This window comes from Diabrotica undecimpunctata, chromosome 6 (genome assembly GCF_040954645.1).
Source record: "Diabrotica undecimpunctata isolate CICGRU chromosome 6, icDiaUnde3, whole genome shotgun sequence".
NCBI classification, from domain to species: Eukaryota; Metazoa; Arthropoda; class Insecta; order Coleoptera; family Chrysomelidae; genus Diabrotica; species Diabrotica undecimpunctata.
Genome location: NC_092808.1, coordinates 159947782 through 159971607, shown reverse-complemented (window position 1 = coordinate 159971607; position 23826 = coordinate 159947782). Strand labels below are relative to the sequence as shown.

The 23826-nt window shown below is 32.4% G+C and overlaps 1 protein-coding gene across 1 annotated transcript in view; it reads right to left on the bottom strand.

Annotated features, from left to right (window-relative positions):
• The window catches only part of Csgalnact (Chondroitin sulfate N-acetylgalactosaminyltransferase), a 525789-nt gene that overhangs the window by 244330 nt on the left and 257633 nt on the right, over positions 1 to 23826 (bottom strand). Inside the window, exon 4 of the mRNA XM_072535954.1 lies at positions 7296 to 7525. Within this exon, the coding sequence (XP_072392055.1) occupies positions 7296 to 7525 (230 nt within the window). The remainder of the gene's footprint in view (positions 1 to 7295; positions 7526 to 23826) is intronic.

Below are 23826 nucleotides of genomic sequence, written 5' to 3'. Positions count from 1 at the left end.
CTAAAGTTACTCGTTAAAGCTTTTAATATAGCTGTGGTCTCGCCTGTGAGTATACTACAATTTGTTGGTAAGTTTATGCTGTATGAATTTTTTTTATCAGAATAGAAAGCAGCCGCATATCCATCTGGGGTTTTAAACACGTCATTAAAGATTTATAAGTAGTTGGGTTTATGGGACACGATTTCTGCAAAAAGATGTTTAATTATCGAGAAGTTTGTATTTGATTTGGGGTATTTTCTTAGTGTTGGATCAATGGTCATTAGACAGGTAGTCCATGGGGGAGAGATTGCATTTGTGTATAGCAAAAGACTAAGTTGATACATCTTTAACTTTGTGACTTTTATTCTTTCTATTGAAGGTATACAGTTTGTTGTTTTTTTTAAAAGAGAGGATGCCAGGGTAAAAAATTTAAGAGAAAAGAGGATGATGTTTTTAAATTAAAATTTTGGCAATGTAGTTCATGGATAGTTATTGTTGCCTTATGTTTAGAGGTGGCTCTTTCGCTAGAACTTGTAGACTACTAGTAGTACTAGTTCTAAATGCACCAAGTACCAATATCAAAGCTGTAGTTTGAGTACTGTTAAGTTTTTTTAAGGCAGTTTTGCTTGCTGCGTTATAACAGATGCAACCGTAATCTGGTTTATTCCTAATGAGTGATTTATATAAATTTATTAATATTTTAGTACCTGCGCCCCAAACTTTGTTAGACAGAATTTTAAGTATATTTAACCTAGATTGACACGAATGTTGTAGTTTGTTGATATGCAAGTTCCAATTTGAGGTTAAACCTTGAGGAAAAGTTAATCCTAGAAAATTAACATCTTGTGATTATTGTAATAATAATTTAAAGTTAGGTCAGTTGAATACCGAGATTTATTTTTAGTAAAAATTATATATTGTGTTTTTCTGTAGAGAAGTTAAACTTAGTTTTTAACGTCCAATTTTCAAGCTAAGTTAAAAAAATTTCTAAAATTTTAGTTGTCGATTCCATATTGTTTGATTTATGATGTCGTCTGTAGGACTGTATAACTATTTAGTCGAATAAATAGGTAAAACTAATACTTAGTTACCTGGTAATTTTTATGGCTTTCTATTATAAAAAATGGTTAATGGCGATAAATATATTACTCTTTATTATTAATTTTCTTTAAATTATATCGTCGACGTGTTTAAATTATGAACAGTTACGTAAAAAGCACAATTAACTATTATAATTAATACAGTAAGATTTTGTAGTAGTTTACAACATATTTAGCTAGTCAAAAAATCAACATTGGAGCCTAATATAACTAGGAACCTAAATATACATTGTATTTCACTAAAAAGTTATTTTAAGATATTTTGAAAGGACACATTTTTTTTTTAAATATGGGCGTGGTTAATATAAGCTTAAGTTCAAGTTTGTGAGATTGCCATCGTTCGCAAAAAGGAGGACACAAGGTTTTCTTGCTGTATCTCGTAAATTAGCAGTCCTACAAAAAATTAATTTTATTAAAGATTATTTGTAACAAACTAAATTTTCTACACCTTTCTTTGTATTATTTTATATCGTAAAATTGAAAATATAAAAATTACAAATAAATTACAAAAAAAATTTTTTTGGAGCTTCTAACTTTTTTTCTGGTTATTTTACAAAAAAATTGACTTCAAATCAATATTATACAGGGATTTTCATAGAGTAATTTTTACTACAAATTTGTTTAACATGATTAGTTTCTCTAGATTAAACAGGGTTCTTAGATATTCTTGCCCTATTGGAATAAGGGTGCAAGGGTTTTCGCGCTGTATCTCGTAAACAAGCAACATTACAGAAAATGTTATGAAACATTATTTGTAGCAAAATAAATTATCTAAAACTGTCTTTATATTACTTTTAATCGTAAAATAAAAAATCAAAAGTTAATAACTAAAATTACTAAAAATGTTTGAACATATTTTCTTTTCGGCCTATTTTTATATACTTTTTTCCTAGTCATTTTACAATAAAATAATAGCCATATTATACAGAATTTTGCAACTAATATTTTTCCCTATAAGTTTGTAAAATTTTATTAATTTTTCTGGGTTTTATAGCGCTCCAAGATTGAGCAAGTTCTTGAATACTCATAATAATACGATAAAAACGAACCATTAGGCTTAGTTTTTTATTATATATTTTTTATTACACCATTACACCGTTAGAAAGAGTGGAAAAAATATGCTATTTGGGCTGCAATATTAAGGATACTTGGGATCACAACTACAAAATAAAAACTAGTATTGAAAAAGCCAGAAGCTCTTTTAACAGCCTTAGGAAGATTCTCAGCAACCTATCTTTAAGTATCAATATACGCATAACAATTCTTAGATGTTACGTCTTTAGTTTCCTCTATTGAGTAAAAAGCTGGAGCCTTACAGAAGATGCCATAAAACGATTAGATGCATTTGAAATGTAGTGCTACCGATATATGTTGAGGGTATGTTGGCTTACTTCGGCCATATCATGTGTAATAATAAATACCGACTTTTACAGTTTTGTCTACAAAGAAAGATTAAGGGTAAGAGAGGCCCTGGATATAGGCATATATCCTGGCTGGCTAATCTTAGAAAGTGGACTGGTCTAACGTCAACTAATTTATTTCGAGCTGTTATGAATAGAATAAGATGGGTCCATGTAGTCGCCAATATCTCTAGAAGATAGGCACATTTAAAAGAAATGTTGTTATTATTATTCCTATGTTATTAATAGTTTAATATCAAATTTTTTCACCACAACCTATAAGGTAGAGTATGGAGTCATGATTTTTGAAGTGGTATTACCATTAGACTTAATTCACTAACAATTTTCAGGCGAGATAATATTGAGAATAATTTTATATTCGAACAGTTGTTTTTCAGCTATTATTTTTTCATTTTCTTTAATGATCCAGGCTGCGGTTCTGTATCTAATTCAGTATCAAAGATGAATGTTTGCGCATAAACGAAAGTTAAAATAATTGGTATCATTGTGGGTAATTTATCTTCAAATTCTTCAGATTTTTTGATTAATTTTAATATTTCTATGATGTCACTGTAGGTCTTTCCAACACAATTGTGGCACACTGTAGAACATTTTAGGCCTACTTGTCGGCAACCACACATACTTTCACAGTTTGGGAGATGCTTGAGTGTTGATTAGTATCCAAGTTTCTTAATGCTTTTTAAATTCTTAATCTTCAGAATCGCAATGTTTCCTGATGACAAACATTAACACTGTAGGAACGAGCTGCATCTTGTGTTGGCGAAAGCGGTGATAAGTTAAGTGTAATTTTTGTCACTGTCTTGGCCAATCGTTTGTATCTCACGCTGTTAGAGAATCATCTTTATTTCCACGATAAAAAAAGATATACAAAAAAGGTTAGGCAACGACAGTGGGCAAAGATTAAGAAACCGGTCAACTTTGGAGTCCTGTAAAACCCAGAAAAAATTGTTAATTCCTCTATAATATTGCACTGGCATCCTTTTATTAAAGAATAACGAGAGAAAAGAGTTAAGGCCAAAAAGAAAATTTGTTCAAGAATTTTTCGTTAATTTTGATTTTACCATAATGTGTGTGTGTGAGAGAGAGAGAGATGGCATTAGACAAAAAATCTTTTTGCCGCAGAAAATTGTTATAAGGATGTTTAAATTTTTATTTTAGAATCGTTTATAAACTTGATTAGAATATTATATATAGATTTGTCAGAATAAGATAACAGATTGCTGATGTTAACTGGTAGGCTAATATTGAGATCAATTAAATCTAGATATAGGCTTCGAGTCTGTTCCCTATGATTAGGACAATCGAAAAATAAGTGGTTCAAATCTCCGACAGATTTACCATCACAAGGACAGAAAGGGGTTTCATAGATTCCAATCCTATGCAGATGCTCTGGAAAGAGGCCATGGTTAAGTTTTAACCGGGTTATTAACGAAGAATGTACTTTATTATAGTTAAAATTAAAATGGGGAATATTTTTTGGTAAGCATGGATGAATAGAAAAGTAATGGTTTCTTGAAGTCTTCTGAACCTCTTTATATTTTGACATCCATCTTTCCCTGCCAATACTCCTGATAATAGAAAAGAGATCTTTAAAGTAGTAAAAATTTGTAATTTCTGATACCTCAGATGTATTTTTTGCCATACCAATGGATGGCTACGAATAGCTTGTAATACTGCCTGAGAATCTGATACTATTACGATGTTCTCACAATAATTAGTGACACACCAAGTTAGTGCTTTCTGTATAGCAGCAGCCTCGGCTGTAAAAATAGAACAACATTCAGGAATTCGATATTTCTCAACATAATTGCTGTTTGAAACAAAAAAAGCGAAACCAGTACTTTCAACAGTTTTTGAACCATCTGTATAAATTATTGTTAAATCTTCCCCTAATTTGCTTAGTATGGATTTGAATATCATATTAGTTAAAATTGGCAAGTCTGAATAAGAGGGCATTATCAGGTTGGTTTGTCTATCAGAACTTCAAAGTCTTGTATGTAAAAAGGAAATTTTGGGAGCTGTAATATATAAGATTGAAATGAATTCGTACCTATAAAAGATTCTGCAAGAGGAGGAGAATTTTTTATTCTCCAATAAGAATTTGTAAAATTTTCTGTCAAAAGTAAACCTATTTTGTGAACCATAGTTGTATTAAACGATCTGTATGTTATTAGACGTTTGTTGGCTAACATTTGCCTACGTATGTGTAAAGGTGGTTCCTGGGCTTCTGCTAGAACTGCTTTTTTGACATTTGAATTTTACCATAATAAAACTAAATTTGTAGGCAATTTAATTTTCTACAAATAATGTCTAATAAAATTTTTCTATAGGGCTACTAGTTTACAAGATATAGAAACCCGGGCAATTAGGGGACATGACAGCTGGGAAACAAGGGAGGCAACTCCACAAACTTATTAAGCTTATTAAAAAAATTAAAGCGCGTTCTCTAAAAAATGCACGTGACGCCATAAAAAATGTAATATTTCAATGGATTATTTGCATAATTTCTTATTTTGTCTCACTAGAAAACTTTTACTATTATAGAATTGACATGAAAATATTAATCGTACTCACTCCCTTTCAGTCTCTTTTGTTTTTATTAAAAACATTTTTATTTTTTTCTGTTCATTTATATTTTTAAATTTACAAATAAAAAGTCTGTAAAAATACCGAAATTTTAATTTACATATTGTAGTTGATAGGCTTTTGACTCTCTTTTTAAACTTTTGCTATTATTCAAGTCCACTTTTTATTTATCAGAAAACTTATATCTAAATATGAAAAGAAGAATAAACGTTCCTAAAGCTCTTATTTTATAATCTAAAAAGGTGCTTCTAAATTTAATATAAACAGGCAATCATTTTACTGAGGAAGGTTTCTAAAAACGATAAATCAATTATGTGTTAAAAACATTAATAATGATATTTGCAAATTCCCTGTACATAATCCAATCATTAGTACACATCTTCTTTCCAAATATCATCTTCAGCATCTGAATTTTAACACGAGACCGCCATTAATTTCGCAAGAGAAATGGTAGGAGCATAAAGAGGGGAACGGAATATTTTCATCGATATTAGTCGTTCTCGACATTAGATGGCATCAATCAACCCTTGCTAAGCCGGTCTTAACTTCTCCCTTCAACTTATATTGCGATCTCTACAAAAGGGAGGATGACGCTACACAAACTTTCCGACACGATCTCCCACTTTAAATCACTGACATACGACTTGAGATCTCATGTTGATGTGTGGGAGGTTATCTGGTCCATTATTTAATTTCTACGATGAAAATCAAAAATGATACATTGATGTTGCTTATACTACTTATAATATTGCTTATCCATATTAGTATTGCTATAAAATAACTATTTTATTAATGTAAATATGAAATGTCAATAAAATATTTTATTTATCAACCTTATGAGTGTACCTTAAGAAAAGTCATAAAATGGATGTCATGGGATTTTCAAAAAAATTACAATTTAAATTTTGGTTTTAACTCATTTAATTATTCTAATATCCGCAACTGTTTAGCTGCCTTAAATCGACTGAGGATATATGGTTAACCAGTGGATATATCACTAATAAGTCAAAGTTATTAACTATACATCAATCAGACACTTATAAGTGAAAACATTTTAATTATTTTTTATGGAAATTTCATTTATGTTGGTACCTTTTTTATTCAAAATGGTGTTAGAATGATACTATGATATGAAATGCTATTGCACTTTCTTGAATTGGAAATTACTCCTCACTTCATTAATTTTGATCCAAAATCAAATGGTCCTTCATTAAAAATCCTTGGTTTGTAGTGGGTTGGATAGTTCGATGTCTTTCAATTTTCAGGATTCAATTTTCAAATTGCAGGACATTCCTTGTACCAACAGATTGTTTTATCCGAATAAGCTCGAATTTATGATCCTTACTGTTACTGTTACTGTTACCTGTTACTTAACACCTATTACCTTTTTTCCTTAAACATTTAATCTATCAACATTGGGCAACAGTTCTTAAATGACATGATCAGCCATCATCGCAAATAATTCGTGTATAAGAGCAATATAAGATCAAATTATCTCTTATTTCAAAGATAAAAATTCCTCGTTTTTTTGAATATTTCTTTGTCTCCCATCTTAGAGTTTCATGTATTTGTCAATGCCAGTGAAAAGGGATACGCTTGTGTCACTTTTATTCATAGTATTGATATTTGCAACATACTCAACGTAAATCTACTTTGTGCAAATCAAAATTAGCTACTATAAAACAAATTATTATCCAGTTATTAGAATTGTTAGCTGCTGTTCAACATAGCTATCCTAACTTTACTTGCAGCTATTCAAAATAGTCCTTTTATAGACGTATTAAATCACTTCCTTATGTTTTAAAGGCAAGATATTCTTCTTCTCCTTGGTCCTCCCTTTCCAAATACCTTGCCCTGAAGAATGAGTTGCAATAAGCCATATCTCTGTTCATTTCTCATAACATGGCCAAGATATTCTAATTTGCGCTCTTTGATTGTGTTAGTGATCTCGCATTCCTTGTCCATTCTACGTACGACCTCTAGTATTATTATAAATTATTAGTAAATATTATATGTAATATATATATGTAATATATTAAATTAACTAAACTTTTTTCATTGAACAAAGAGTAAACACATTTTGTACAAGTACTAATGGACGCCACTGGGTACAAATAAAATTCCTCTATTATAAACGCTTAGCAGTAACTTCCTCCATCGCAAATCCCTCATAATCCACAAGAAAATTGTAGAAAAATTAATAACTCACCATCGAGGAAAGCGACCTGAGCTTCGGGCTGGACGTCGGCGGGGTCCTGAGGATCCAGCGCGGAGTTGGGAGAGTTGGCGGCATTGGAAGTAGCGTCGAGGCCGTGAAATCCGCATCGGCTTAGGAACAACAAACTGAGGAGACTCAAAGAGCACACTAATAACAAAAGACGAGTGAAAAGTCGTGTACCCAACAGCCGGATCATGGCGGCTGAGAAGGTACGCCGTTTTCTGAAAAAGAAGAAAAGCAATGTTAATAGGATTTGATTCTTAACGGGTAAGGTATCTTTCTAAAAATAAACGCAGACAGATTTTAAATAAAACATTACTGAGGTATAGGTTTTTGATATGTTTTGTAGCACAGCTCAACATAACGAAAATAAAATTTTGGCGCTTGTGGAGTAAATATAAAGTATTTTTAATTCAATGACTTAAAAAATATCTTGTTTTTTATCAGTTCTAGTTTTCTAAATCGATTGTGTAGTTTTCATAAAAGGTAAAGTAGAAAATATTTTTACAGGTCCAAATCAAAATTTTTCTGGTAAAATTAAAATCAAATTCCCTTGTTTTTGGTCTTTGAAAATGTTTATGCCGAAATCTGCTGAACCCTTACGACCGTATTTAACTACGTGAGCTATATCCTTAATATGAAGTAACCCATACAAGTTTAAATTAGATAAGTTTTAAGATAACTACCAAGAGATTTAAAAATGAAAACTTTTGCAAATGAAATTGAAATTTTAAGCAATAATTTCCTTTAAAAAACTTCAAAAAAAATAATAAACCGAATTAGCGGTTCAAAAGTTGATGCAGTACATTCGCCAAACTTTTGAAATTAAGAGGAACAATATACACAATTTAATAAATCCTATTAAGGGTACAACAATTGTTCCGGCACCTTCGCCAAACTTTTAAAAATCAAAGAATGAATATTTTGAATATAAACTATTTAATGACTACTATCTATCAATGCCTCAAAAATTGTACTTGTGCATTTGCTAAACTTTAAAAAAAATCTGAAGTAATTCTGATTTCTGTTAATAAACCCAAATGCAAAAAAGTTGGGAGGAATATATAATTATTGGCTTAAAGTAATTTACCTAATCATTTCCTAAAAATAATTCACAAAAGGATCTATAGAAAATGTAAAGAGCCTTTAATGTATATACAGAGTTTGGTTTTAGAGATACTGTCAGTAATACTTTTGTTACACAAGTTCTGTTCCAGCGTCGAAGTTTTATATATAGAGTATGTATTTGTTATGACGAATATCAAATTTTCTATCAGATCAGATCTATCGGATTTTTTAGAGTAAACACGATAAACTAATATCTATATAAAGTAGCATTGGCCATAAACAAGTGTATTAGACAATAACGCGTCTTATCGCAATTACTTTTAAATATCAAGTCAGAAGAGACATTTAAAGTACTTCTAGAACCCAACGATTAAGGCGTACTGATAAATGGAAAACATATAATTTCATATACATACGATACAACAATATTTACAGATAGCCCGTAAGGTCTACAGACACGGTATCATAATTCTAGTCTCTACTCAAATATCAGCAAACTGAATATTGAAGATTTAACTAATCGATTTTCGAGACTCAAGAATTCATCTCCACTTTGTACGGCTTTTAGGAGCCTTTCAAATTTTGATTATAACTTTAAATTAGAGGATAATTTAAATATCAAACATTTTAATTCGTGCTTTCAACCTATAATTTCTATACAACCAAAGTATCATGTAAATTCTTCTATTTTGGGGTTTTATTTGGCTAGTCTCTCAGACCCTCTAGTTATTTAGACTGATGCCTCAAAGTCTACTGTTCGTACTGGATATGCTTTGTATATCGCACTAACTAAAGCAGAAAAACTTTGTCAACTGGATTCTAATTTTTCAAACTATAGTGCTAAAGCTATACCAATATATAAAGCATTAACAAACTTATAATACATCGGTTACAATGCTTACTACAACTTATTATGTTAGCTATTTAAACTTTAAAATTTCCTACTAATAATCTAAATGTATATATCCAAAAACTAAAAAACTTCTTTAGACATTTATAAGAACCAAAGGATTTTTCATTTTCTGGGGTCAACGCTCTGTAGACAAGACATATTTACAAAAGTTAAAAATAATATCAATAGTAAATGGAATTAATCATGGCAAATAAACCGTACACATGCTTCCTCGCAATTTGCGTCTATACAGCCTTCAATCACGTATTTATTGGTTTAAAAAGTATTTTGTTTTACGAAGTTATATAACATCACTAATTAGAATAAAATTTGGACACATCTATTGTCCTAGTTATCTGAAAAAATTAAAAATTGTAAATTCAAAATTATGTGGAGAGTGCCAAAAAGAAGGACATTAGAATCGCATTTTCCTTGAATGTAAAAAATACATAAATCAAACGAAAGATGGAATGGAATGGAATATATCTTCAAAATCAAGCTTAATATTTTAGTGTAATGAGAAACATAGCCTTTGATTGACCAGATTTGTCGTTACCTCCTGTGCATGACCTGGTCTAGTGGGTCTTAAAAACAATGTATTGATGGATCCTAGACGACAAACGAGTATTCATGTTTTATACCTACCTTTCCCCTAATAATTATTTTAATGCTTAAAATTTGTATTGCTATTTAAGTTTGAAATTTTTATTATAGTTTTACATTATACTAGAGAAATTTCTTTCTTTTGTTTAGAGAAAATTAGCATGTTGTGACTGGCTACATACTACTTGCCTATGTCAATTAAAAAACAGTTCATAGAGAGGGCTATAGCAGCATTTTATAAAATAAGAAATATTTTCAATTACCATAATTTTTAATATTAACCAATAGCCGCCTACTTCGCTTTTGTGGTCTTTCGGTTTTTCTTAACGAAGTAGAATATTACTAATCGAAACATTTCTTAAGTGACTATAATCACTTTTAAGATATGGTCCTACATAAGAATATCGGGAATCATCTGTGTGGATTGTGTATCAAATAGTTATGTCATGAGAAGACTTGGTAAGGAATGTGAAATTGTTTTAACTCTCAAGAAGTCCAAGTTAGATATCTTGGGTACATAATGAGCAATCAACAGCGCTGTGGTTTATTACAGCTTGTATTGTACGAAAAACTCCGACATAGAAGTCTGTGCCGACAAATAATTTCCCTGCTACATAATCTTGGTTTTATGTATTATCTATCACTGAACTATCCAGAGCAGCAGCAAATAAATTGAAAATAGCTATGTTAGTAGTCAAAATTCGTAACAGACGAATCTTAAGAAGAAAAATACGAGTAATATAAAAAAAGTTTTAAAGGTTAAGTTATAGTTATCATTGTAAGCTACACAAAAATGTTTTTATTAAAAAAAAGTTGCAGAAAATAAGTTTTTAGTCAAAAAACTTTAAAACATATGGCAAAAAATTATTTTTGTAATACTATTATGAAATTTTTAATATATTGTTGAAATATTTTTCTATTAATAAAAATGATATAGAATTGATCGGTAAATATTATGTTTTATTTCTTCAAATGGACGTTGTGTCACTAACCAGTTTTGTTTTCTGATAGACAATATTCCAATTTCAATGCAAACCATCGTTCGATATCTCAGAGATAGCCAGTTTTGTGTAAAGTTGAAATTGAAATTTCAGCTCTCAAGGAAGTGTCAGCGGATACGAAGCATTGTTAGATAACCACTTTTGATGAATTTGAATATCGGACCATACCTTGGGTTTCCATGACGTTAGTATAACTGAAATTACTTGTAAATAAACCATATAATAGAAAGTTATTAAAATAAATATATGTTTATAGAGGACTGTTTTAAAAACCAAGATTGTATATGTTCTGTAATTGATTCTATAAGTATTACTATCTTAATATTTTTATCTTAAAGTTTATTTTTCTTAATCTTTATTTTTTTGAAAAAGTTTTTATCTTTTCTACTTAGCGTAGAAACATTTCTTAAACATTAAACATTAAACATTACTTAGCGTATAAAACATGAGTACTAAAAACTAACATTATAGCTATCAGGTCTTATACTCTTCTTCAAAAATAAACAAAGTAACATTCTCATATTATGTCTAAACAGTTATTTTCTCTTATTCACAAATATAAATAAAATACGTTAACTTTACTTATAAATAGTTATTAAAAATATATGACTTAGGTTAAAAATATTTTCTGAAATTAAACAAAAAAATAATAAGTATCTCCGATTTTTATTTTTTATTTCCTATAACCCTTCTGCTTTAAAAACATTTTTATTGATTTTTTGGATATTGATATACCGATTGATGTCCCTTCTCCTTTAAATTATCCATAAACATGTATGAATTTAAATACTCATTCCGTAATACGAAAAACTCTTCCACCGATCTTGATAACATATATCTACACCTACAATATTTCTGCAAAGACTTCCTTCGTCTCTAATGAGGCTCTTGCTGGATAACTACTGTAATATATGGAGACATGGCAAGTTCCCAAAATCTGGAGTTTTCTATCGTCATACCTATTTATAAAGAAAATCTACCGAAATCTCTGTTACATTTATATAGACCTATTTTTCTAAATTGTGTAATATGTAAAGTCCTCGAGAAAATCATGTCCAACAGATTAACGTGGTTTTTACAAGATAAAAAATTACTTGTCCCGGAACAAAGCGGATTGCGAAACAATTTTTTAACACTGGATAATCTTATTACTTTAGAGTCTGAGGTTCATTATGCAATGACATGTGGATAAAAATGTATCGCAGTATTTTTTGACGTAAACCTACAGCATACGATATAGTTTGGCGACAAATACTTGGTCGATGGGAAATAAAAGGTAATATAGTACAATTCATAAAAGAGTTCCTATCTCATCAGACCTTCAGTGTACGAGTTAACGGTACTTTATCTAATACAAAAATTATAAAAAAGGGAATTTTCCAAGGGTCTAATTTAAGGACTTTCCTATTTTATATTACAATAAATAATATTATCCCTACTTGTGACTTACCAATAAAAGCTATACTCTTTGCTGATGATTTAATTATTTTTGTTATGAAAATAAATGATAAAACTCTCCAGGCCCACCTACAGAAAGTACTATAGAATCTCAAATCATAGACAAATTCTACTGGTATTTAATTATCAATAACAAAATTAAAATCTATGTTATTTCAAGAAAAAGAGGGTATATCATTCTTTAGGCATGACATTCGACAACAAATATTCTAGGAATATCACCACATTCATGATCTAAAAAGTACTTCTGTATCTGTATCTGTAGAGTAGGGATGGCGAGTTAAGTTTCACAGCACTTAGGCCACAATTGACCCATTGTGCATCCTTTTAGGGAGCTGTCACCCTTAGCTCATTGTTCATCCTGCCATTTTTAGGAAGGTGGACTTTCCACCTTCCAAGTCACCAGGAGACATCTCTCTTATGTGGCCAGGTGTGGGCCAGGATTCGCCGAACGCGTACTCTCGTATTAACGATAACTCCGGGCATTCCACAGGGCATGCTCTACAGTTTCGTCTTCTCGTTCACATTTCCTACATAGAGGTGTGTCTGCTAGCCCCAGTGTATGAAGATGTTTGCTTAGTTGACAATGACCAGTTAAAAAACCAACTGCCAAACGTAGGTTTTTCCTGGTCATTCCTAAGTACTTCTTAGATGTTGACCCTTCAAGGTTACTTAGTGTTACCCTGGCAAGTTTACATCCTTTTCCTTCTTCCCATCTTTTTACGGTTTGCGTATGGAAGTGACATTTGACAATTTCCGCGATTGTTGTAGTTGACCAACCAAAAAGATCCCCAGGTCCTAAGAGTCTTAGGCCTGCCGCCTTCCTAGCTAATTGGTCAGCAATGCGGTTGCCTTTATTCCTATTGTGTCCTTTAACCCACCTCAGGATGATGGTATTACCATTCGAAGCTTGAGTTAGTGACTCGTGACACTCCATTACTAAACCTGATGTGACACGTGGTCTATTCAAGGTTAGTAGCGCTTGTCTGCTATCTGTGCAGATCATTATAGTTTTCCCTGCAATACCTTTTTGGGTTATCTCTTTTGCGGCTATGGAGATACCAGTCAGTTCTGTCTGAACTATGCTGGCATTTTTGCCCATACCCCACTTTATTCTTAGGTTCAGTGATCTGGAGTATATCCCGCATCCTGAACCTTCTTTCATTTTGGAGCCATTGGTGTATATGCAATAGGCATTTGCCACGTTTGTCTTCATATACTATCCTGTCTCAATTTTGTAGGGTTTGTTAAAGACAAACTTTGGTTCAATTGAGTCGCAGCCTGCCTGTAGGAGTGGTAACGCATCCAACTCTGCTCGCCAGAAACGAGTTCTCAATTGTCCCATTCCTACATCAAGGTTTGCACCAGCTGAGCGCAGTCGCATCATCGTCACTAGCGCCACCTCTTTGACATATATATCTAGAGGCGTGATGCCAATTATCAACTCCGTTGCAGCAGTTGGTGTTGTTTTCATGGCACCTGTTTTATTTATGCAAGCCATCCGCTGAATATGGTTTAGTTTGTTAATCGCTGTTGTCTGTAGCACTTTTGGTACCCAGGCAATAGCTCCGTAAGTTAGCATTGGCCTAATGACAGCGATGTAGACCCAGGCGATCACCCTGGGCGTGAGGCCCCAGGTGCGTCGACACTGCTCATAGGCAATATATGCTCTTTTAGCTCTACCATCTAAGTGTGAGTTCCATGTTAACTTCTTGTCAAGGGTAATACCAAGGTACTTCACCTTGCCAGAAAAGTACTTGTTAAAGTCATTAATCAGGTCCAAACTCAATTACTCTTGTATTATTTACGATTCAGCAAAACCATATTTGATAAAACAACTCGACAAAGTTTACACTGTGAAGTCTCCCTGGAATTTCGAAGAAAACATATTTGGCATCGGCAAAGCCTATGAATTCTGTTAACCACCACCGTGTAAATTTAAACCGTTTTAGAAATATTTTAACAGCACATTTTCATCCCAACTAAACTCCTGGTCAAAATTAACGCACCACTTTAATTAATCTAAATATTTACAATATGAACACAAAATAGAACTAAGTTACATTGAAATAATAATAAACATCTACAAATAAGTCCAACATGACTTAAATAAGTCCATCATGACCTTAATTTGCCTTATTGTTTCTTTAAAAATTTGTTTTTTCCGGAAATCCGTAAATAAGCTAGCATAACTCCAAATTACAAAAAGAAAAAAAATAGTAAAGTAACACCATAAAATGCATCTGGATCTACACTAATAGCGTGTAGGCCCTCCTCTACTTCTTATGACTGCATTTATGCGTCGAGGCATGCTTGATATCAAATGTTCAACAAAAGCTTGCGGAATATTCTCCCATTCTTCAATAACGGCCTCAATGAGTTGGTTGTGATTGGCAATAGGGGGTCTACGACTTCGAATCTTTTTTGAGATAGTCCCATAGATGCTCTACAGGATTCATGTCCGGACTGTTAGGTGGCTACTCTAATAATGGAATATCAACATCATTTAGGTAGCCAATAACCTGTCGAGCCACATGAGGACGAGCGTTGACTTGCATGAATAAAAAATTAGGTCCAAGAAACGAAGCAAAAGGCATTACATGTTCGATAATAATGTTGTCTAAGTAATAATGGGCATTCATAGACCTCGTACGTATGGGGACCAACTCCGTACGAGCTTCAAAGCAAATTCCCTGCCAAAACATTTTAGAGCCACCATCAAAAGGTACTTTAGGAGAGATATTGCAGCTGGCAAACCTTTCTCTTCGCCTTCGCCAGACACGCTCACGACCATCTGGAGCTTTTAGGCTTACTCTAGTCTCATCGGAGAAAAGAACTCGTTTGCAATCATCGATGGTCCAATTTTGATGCAATCTTGCAAAATTCAATCTCTGAACCCTGTGTTCTCTGGTAAGCAAGGGTTTTTTGGCCGGTTTCCTGTTGCTCAATTCTGCTTCATGTAAACGTCTTCTAACTGTTCGAGATGATATCGCGACATTTCGAACATCTGCTAGTTCATTTTTTAGCAAATTGCTGGTGACTCTCCTATCTCTGAGAGCACGATGTCTCAAAAAACGATTATCAATTTGATTAGTGCAACGTTTTCGCCCTTGCCCTGGTCTTCGATGGTACGACCCTGTTTCATTATATCGCCTCACCTTGCGACTAATGCTGGAATGATGTCTTGCAACGTATCGCATTGAATATCCTTCATCTAGGAGAGTCGATGCTCGCACTGCCTCCTCCATTGACAAATTTCTTTGGCGGTTCATTTTTTTATTTGATTTTTATGCAAATCAACTTCCAAACATGCATATAATGAAAAATATCACAATAAAAAGCTTGTTTGTCACAAGCACTTTGCTTAATCGGCACTTTTAATGAAAAATTTAACTCACTTTAGTCTAAAACGAAGTTTAATACAAATTATTGTTAAAACAAGACTATTATTAGCTTACATAACAACTATCACTCTCAAACAAGGTCCATAGGCAACTTGTCGTACAGTAAATTATCAATAAATAAAAATTATTGAGAAAAATATGAGTGGTGGGTTAATTTTGTCCAGGAGTTTATTAATATCAATTTCTCCATACATAAAAAAAAGCTAATAACCGTCTCAAAGCATTATATCAATATGTCTTCTAAGAACTTCAGACATGCAGTAATCATAACCTTGTATATACCGATGCCTCTAAACTATAAAGCAAGTGGAAGCAGCATTTATGTTTAATAAAACAAAAATATTAATTGCCCAAATTAATATTTATGTTAATGTATTTAAAATCCAAAGGTAGGATGTTAAAACGGTAATAGTATACGGAACGCTCTGATGTTCAGTGGAGGAAACCTATCATTCACCCCTGCCAAAATTCAAAGAGGAATTTGTAGAGAGTCCTTTGGGTATCATTTAAAAGGGATCTTTCAACTAAATAAAAACTTACTGCAGGACCTTCTCTTATTATAAATTTTTTTAATGTCAATATACGAATATAATTATTTTATTATAAAAAATTATTTTAAATATTCCTGGGCAAATCGTGAGGTTTCTATTAATTATATTCACCTTAAGACTATTCCTCTTGACTTTGTCAATGAAATCTATAAGGTCGAGGAAGTTTCCGAAGTGTATTCCATAATTAATATCTGTAGACAACCTTGTCACGGCACTAGAACAAAGTCATTAATGTGACGCATCCGTTCCTAACAATTTCTACAACATTAATGTCCATACGGCTCCCGTTCAAGTGGATTATCTTAATCCGGAAGATTAATAACCATGGCGGCGTTTCCGACAACTGGGGAAATTAATCCTTGATTGAGGAGCTGGAGCCACTCTTGCTCCTCAAGTGGCGAGGACGACAAGGATAAGGTCCTTCGGACAATGCAATTACTTCGCTTTATTAACTAACCTAAAGCACCGCCGCAAATACCACGGAACAACGCGCCTTGAGCCCTGTAATTGGCTCGGATCGAACAAGTGCTAAATAAATAAACATCTCGGACTGATTATGGCAAGATACTTCGGGATAACTCGACTATGTTTGGATAAGGATTTGAGCGTATACACCAGGTTAATTGAATTTTCAAATTCATTTCAAGATTTTGACGAAATCGTGTTACCCCAACACAATATGCTTATATACAGGATGTTTCAAATAAATAAAAATATTTATTATTCAAAAAATTGTTGAATAAATTTTCTTTTAAACTTTTACTTCTTTTTTCTCCAGTTCCTTAATACTTTTTTCTAGCTTTACTTTGGTCAAGTTAAGTTTTCTCAAGAACTTCTTTATTAACTTATTTTCATCTATTCTCACCATATGTACAAATTAATCAAGTGTTACGACATTGCTTTCCCTGCAATATTTCTGACAAATTCAATGTCGCTTCATTGTTGTTAATCTACTTTTATTTTCATATAGTCGTTCATTCACAGCTGTATACAGACTTTTAATAGTGGATATTATATTTTTTTTAGTATTTTAAGTCAATGCAATTCACAGCAAATTGGCACATCGTGAACGCGAGTAATCTTCTAGGGCGTGAACGTAAACTATAAATGTATGCGTGACTTAAGACAATTCGCTGCTCAGCCTCATTTACTTCTACAGCAGGAGTTTTACAGAGTTCCGTGTTGGCACCAATATTCTACACTATATACAAAAGCGACTTTCCCAACCCACGATACACAAACACCCTCACTTTTACCTAAGCATGTGACACTGCTCTCATAACAACATCTCGGGATGCAGATGCTCTATGTAGGTTTGGCTCACCTTGACCAAATTGATAGATGGTGCGGTTGATGGAGAGTAAGAGCTAAACCAAATAAACCTCAATTGATTCTCTTTAGACACCCCAATTTTAGCAGATACACCACACACAACTTAGCCGAAATAATCGACCTCAGACTTTGGGGCGACCAACTCCGTAACCAGATAGACTACCTTAGTGTGGTGTTCACAGAAACACTAAACTGGGGGTTATTTTGGCTGCAACAGCTGTAACAGGGTGAGAGGGAGAGTTGGTTTACTCAATGCCCTATGTGGTAAATTCGGACGGACACACTCACGTACACTTATACACACATACAAAACATTCATTAGGCCTGTGATTGAATATATATATGCCATGTTCAATCAAGACTTTACACAACAAACATAAACTACAAACTCCTCGACTACCCCTCCTCCCTCATACATCAACTAGCGAACATCCAGCCCATCAATGAGAGGCTCTCTTCTCTGAGCAGGAGTTATACAATAAAAACCATCCGAGGACAAAACTTCAGAGCCCTAAACATCATTAAAGCTACCTGCTCATCCTTTGGCAATATATTCATCAGATCTCCCAAACGTAAACTCCCCTTTCTACCCACTAAATTGCTGACCTTAGCCAGCAACGAACTCCCTGATGAATGCATAAATATCCTGGAGGAAGCTCCACTTTTTTACCGGCGCAACAGATAAATAGCTCACTTAGAGCTTTGCTACGGAGGGATCGGTTTTCTTTGGTTTCCCGATCCCATTACACAATTATACCTGTCTATAGTAAGGATATAGCCACAATTGCCCTCTCCGCGATTTACATCATTTTATACATTTATTAACGAAATTCACTTATATTTTATAAGTATTTAGCTCTATACAATTTACTAATAATTTCTAAAAAGGACAGGTTTAGCTTAAACCCTTTACCTCTGACCACCTGGGCACCACCTCCTCCGCAGGTGGGGAAAAAACCACATCCTGAAGAGGTAGATCCACACCTAAAACAGGACAACAAAATCAATCAAAAGAAAAGACAACCAACCGAAAGAACACCAAAATAAAGATGCAAGACAATTCGCAATTGCACGCTCCCCCATTGCGTTAGTTGCAGCGGTTTACGTCAAGAAACCAATCTCTGTAATTTCATTAATTGAGTGAGTTTGCAAAATCGTGGTTAGAACCTTTGATAGTTTAAATGTCTTGCTTTATTTTGTCTGTTGAAAACTAAAAAAGACGAAAGATAAATTTCTTTGTCTGTGGATGAATATTAAGGGGAATACGTCGTAGACGAAGTCGAGTTGTTGGAAATTTTTGGGCTTTTGTAAGTCTCTAAATAATTTTGGATAGGACCGGTAGTAAGGCAATAGGTCTATAAGTGCAGAAATTCAATTTTTCAATATCCTTATAAAGAGGAATAATAATGGCTATCTTTAGGCACTCTGGAAATATACCCTTTTACCGAAATTTTTAATAAGTGTGACTAGGACTTTCAATACATTTTTTTGAAGATTTAAGAAAATATTAATGGATAGTCTATCAGTACTACAGATAGATTTGTTTTTTAACCTACTGATTGTTTGGATCAGTTCAGATTTATCAACTGGTATTCTAAAGAACAAATTCGAGACCTTTTTTGAATTAGAGAGATGATAGAAAATAGGATCTTGTTGTGGCAAAATAGATTTTCAGGATTTGGAAAAGAAAATATTTGAGCTGTGTTAGTTTTATTTCGAAGATCGTTTATTATGGACCAGGTTTCTCTTGCAACATTTTTAAACCTTTTCAAACGATTCTGATTGTACATATTTTTAGCTGTTTTGATAAGTTTTAGATAGGTTTCTCTGTACTCGGAGATATATTCAGTGACAAAGACGTTGGTAGTAAATTTATTGATGTACAGTAGTGAACGTATATTCTTGGCTGATATGCGGATACCTTTGGTAGTCCAGAGTTTGTGATGTTTTGAGTTAATTGTAATTTAAGGGAAATACCTTATTAAAAATACAGAGAAGCCTATCTAAAAAATCACTGCAGTTATAGCTCAGGTCCATAGAGGGAAAGTGTCACCCAGAAATCAAGCCCCCTTTTTTTAATTTAAGAAAGTTCTCAGTGGAAAAAATCCTACCTAAGCTTTGGATTTTCAGGGATTGTTTGTTAAGATTGTTAAACTTGGTATATACTGCTTTATGTTCAGATGGTCCTACATTAATAATTGTAGAGCGTACATTAAGAAGTAAGAAATCCGAGACAATGTAATCAATTATAGTAGATGTTGTTTTAGTAATTCTTGTAGGAGAATTAACGTTCATCAATATCTAATTGAAGGTGTGTAGTGGTTAACGATATTTTTATGTTTTGTTTAACACTCTAGTAACTCTTATACAGATATTTATTTTACACTGTTTTTGACGCAGAATATATGAACTTTCTATCATCTTCCCATTTTTACTTTCCGTGTTTTTTCGCAACTTGTCGCAGGTGATATAAAATGCAGCAGAAGGGAAAGTTAACCGAGGTCTCGAAGCCTAAACGTTAGGCTTTTTGGGCCTTTATCCTGCCCATAATTCGATATTGAATAATAGACGAAGCCGGCTCCAGAACAAGTATATAAAATATTCACAATCCAATTTCAAACAGAGGCGGTACGTCACGAATTGACATCAAGAGAATGCCATATATTTTGTGGAGTTTTTGAATTGTGTAGAGTTCTTTATATAACAAAAAAAAATGTATACTGTAATCTTTTTTTTTATTTACTAGGTTGAGTCTATGTATTAAATTTAGTATTGTTTCTGTAATTGTTAGAAACTGTACCTTGTTAGAAAGATATTTTAGTTTTCTGTTTAGCAATATAAAGTTTTTTGAGTTTGTGCAGTCATAACTGAGAAAATTCATTTTTATAATTAAATTAAATGTTCAACTTGACCACCGGTATTCACTTCTTGACAATAACCGAGGCAATTTTGGAATTCTCGTACAACATTTTGTATGACCTCGGGGGTAATTTTGTTAATTTATTCCGTTATTCTAACTTTTAAATCAGCAATATTGCCTGTTCTATTAGATAGACCAGGCAATAAACTTTATAATATACTTTAGAAATAATCAGGTATTTTCGTATCTGTTCTGCTAAATATTAGGGAAACAACTTTGTAGGTAATAAAATATTAAAAGATATAAATAGTCAAAAAGCCAAATAAGCAATTGATTTGAATCTAGTAGGCTGCTGTCATTTAGGTATCTAAAGGAACTAAAAGACGTCAGTATAATATTTGTGCGCGTATTAAATTTAAATATGGCTCATTTGTCCGAGACTCAAGGAATAGACATTTTAATTATGATTAGTTCTGGTAATAAAACAAAAACTGAAAAGGAGGTTTGTGAAATGTTTAATAATAAATATTGTGGTCAACAAGTTTCGCAGTCTACAGTTAGCAAAATTAAAAAGAAGTTTCGTTATACTGAACATGTAAAAAATTGAAAAATTTAAAAACCAGGTAGAAATGGTAAATTTACTGATGAAAAAAAGTTAGATGTACTTCTAGAGATTGAAGAAAATCCGTCTATAACAACTCGAGAACTTGCCGCCGTCAATGATGTAAGTAAATCATCTATTTTGCGAGTTTTGTGAAATGATGATAAACAGAATGATTTGCAGTTTATAAACAAAACAGTTTTTTTCTGATGAAGCGACATTTCATTTAAACCGAACATTTATCAAACAGAACTGTACATATTGCAACAGAGAAAATCCTCACTGGGTCTCTGAGACTCACACGCAATATCCTAAAAAAGTTAACGTCTGGGCTGGTATCATTAACAATAAAATTATTGGTCCTAATTTTTTTAAGGACACAGTTCATGTTAATGTTTTTCTAGATCTTTTGATTAACTTTTTATTACCTACATTACGAAGATGCTTTGCTGATGTTATTCATCCAAATGAGATAGATCGATCTATGTACTACCAGCTAGACGGAACTTCACCGCATTTTGCACTTTTAGGTAGAAATTAATTAAATGAGATTTTTCCCAATAGGTGGATTAGAAGACGTGGAACGATCGAATGGCCATCTAGATCTCCCGATTTGACTTCTCTTGGTTACTTTTTATTGGATTATTTAAAATCTAAAGTATATTTTAATAGACCAAACAGTATTGCTGATTTAAAAGTTAGGATAACGGAAAAAATTAACAAAATGACCCCCGATAATACAAAATGTTGTACGAGAAGTCCAAAATCGTCTCGGTTATTGTCAAGAAGTGAATAGTGGTCATTTTGAACATTTAATTTAATGTAATGTACATTGAAAAATACATTCTAAATGTTATGCGACATTATTATCTTCATTCATCCTAAAGTTTTGTAATAGAGACATTATCAAAATTTTACATCTTAAAAACTTTATATTGCTGAATATGCAAAATATATTATTTATATTTTGTGTAAATATTTAGTTTTTTAAATAACGTTCTTAGAAACAAAACAAAAAAACATTACTTTTATTCGATCTCAAAAACGGCATTCCTTAAGATTAGGTCTTAGATACTTTACTTTTTCTTTTAGCAATTAATGACATTTGCTCCTTGGTTTAACCACCCAGTCATTTTGTGCTTTATTAGCCCGGAAAAGTCATTTCAACTACTAATAAGTGACTTTAAAATGCAAAAGATGCTTTTATCTTTATGCTGTGCGACAACCCATTTTGACTTCTCAGTTAGCAAAACAAAAGTAATAAAATTCAAAAGCAGAAGAAATGGTTATATCTTACTAATAAACTTTATCCCATTTATCTTCATAGTCATTAACATCTTGACAGATGTGTCGTGGTTTATCATTCAGCTTTAGCAGCTCAGACAGTTTGATTATATCAAACTATAATAAAATAACTGAAACAAACAGATAACCAATAAACAATAAAATATTCATTCATTCATATCAATTTATCCAAAGTAGAAAAAGAATCATGGAAAAAGGACCAAGGATGAAATTTTCATATTATTACTGAACAAACTATATTTGAAGTGAGGAAAAATATATAGCGCATTACGCAAACGTAAATTAGTTGGTAGTTTTTCATTATCTGTCAACACTAATACAAATTTATTAAACTTCAATTTATACTCTCCATATAAGTCACAGCCATAAATTAGCAATTGCAGGTACTTATTTATTCGAAGCCAGTAAAATGGTGACACTTATTTGCCAGTTCATCGTCCGCTAATAACATTATTCAAAGGTTAATTTTCTAATAAATTAATTTAATTGCCAGGGAAGTCGTTTTGATTACTGCTTGCTGTATAGATAAAGCGGATAGAGCGAATAGAGCGAATAGAGCGAATGGGGCAGCTATCTAGCATTATTACAATAATATATTGGACCCAGTGGTGTATCGTTTTATCTAAATAAAATCATTTGTATTGTTTTTATCTGACATATTTATGCGAGAGTATATAGCTCTTTATTGTTCTTTTATTTGCCAAAGATATTTTTGTCAAGTTAGGAACTTGAGAAATGTTTGCAGATATTTTTATTCAAGTACATTTAAAGTTTTTATGTATAATATATAGTCACGAACCATATTTAAACTATTATTATAATAAGATATATGTAACAGTTTCTGACATAAGCCATAAGTCATATAGTGCTCCATCCAACATTATTCTCTTCAATCTTCAATGAATCGAGATGGTTGAGACAGATAAAAATATGGCGCCCTAGCCCTACCCTTAAATAGTCTAAGCTAGCGAAGAATCCCCGGGAGGACAGTAAATATATGTACGCAGAATATTAAAACTATTTAAAAAGCAGGACATAAAACGCTTTCAAATGCATGACACAAATGAATACAAACATAATGGGAATAAGATCGATTTGATGGACTGACTTGGGGTCAGTGTCTTACAAACGAACATTAAGAAAATTATTCTGGAAATGCAAATAAAAATCAAATATTGAACAAAATAACAAGTTTCGTTTTATGGTCAAAAATAACATTTACTATAGAAATAAATTAATATTTATTCAAGGTATATATTATTCAGGTATACACTCAAATATCTGATAAATCAGCAGTAGCTACAAATGAATTCCCTAATTACTTAAAAGAGGTTCTACTAAAAATTTCTAAAAATTGAAATCAGATCCGTTATGGGAGACTTTAAAAATGTGGATAAAAATTTAAGTGATAAAAAATTAAGCATGTTTGCTATGAAGAAGGAAGGTA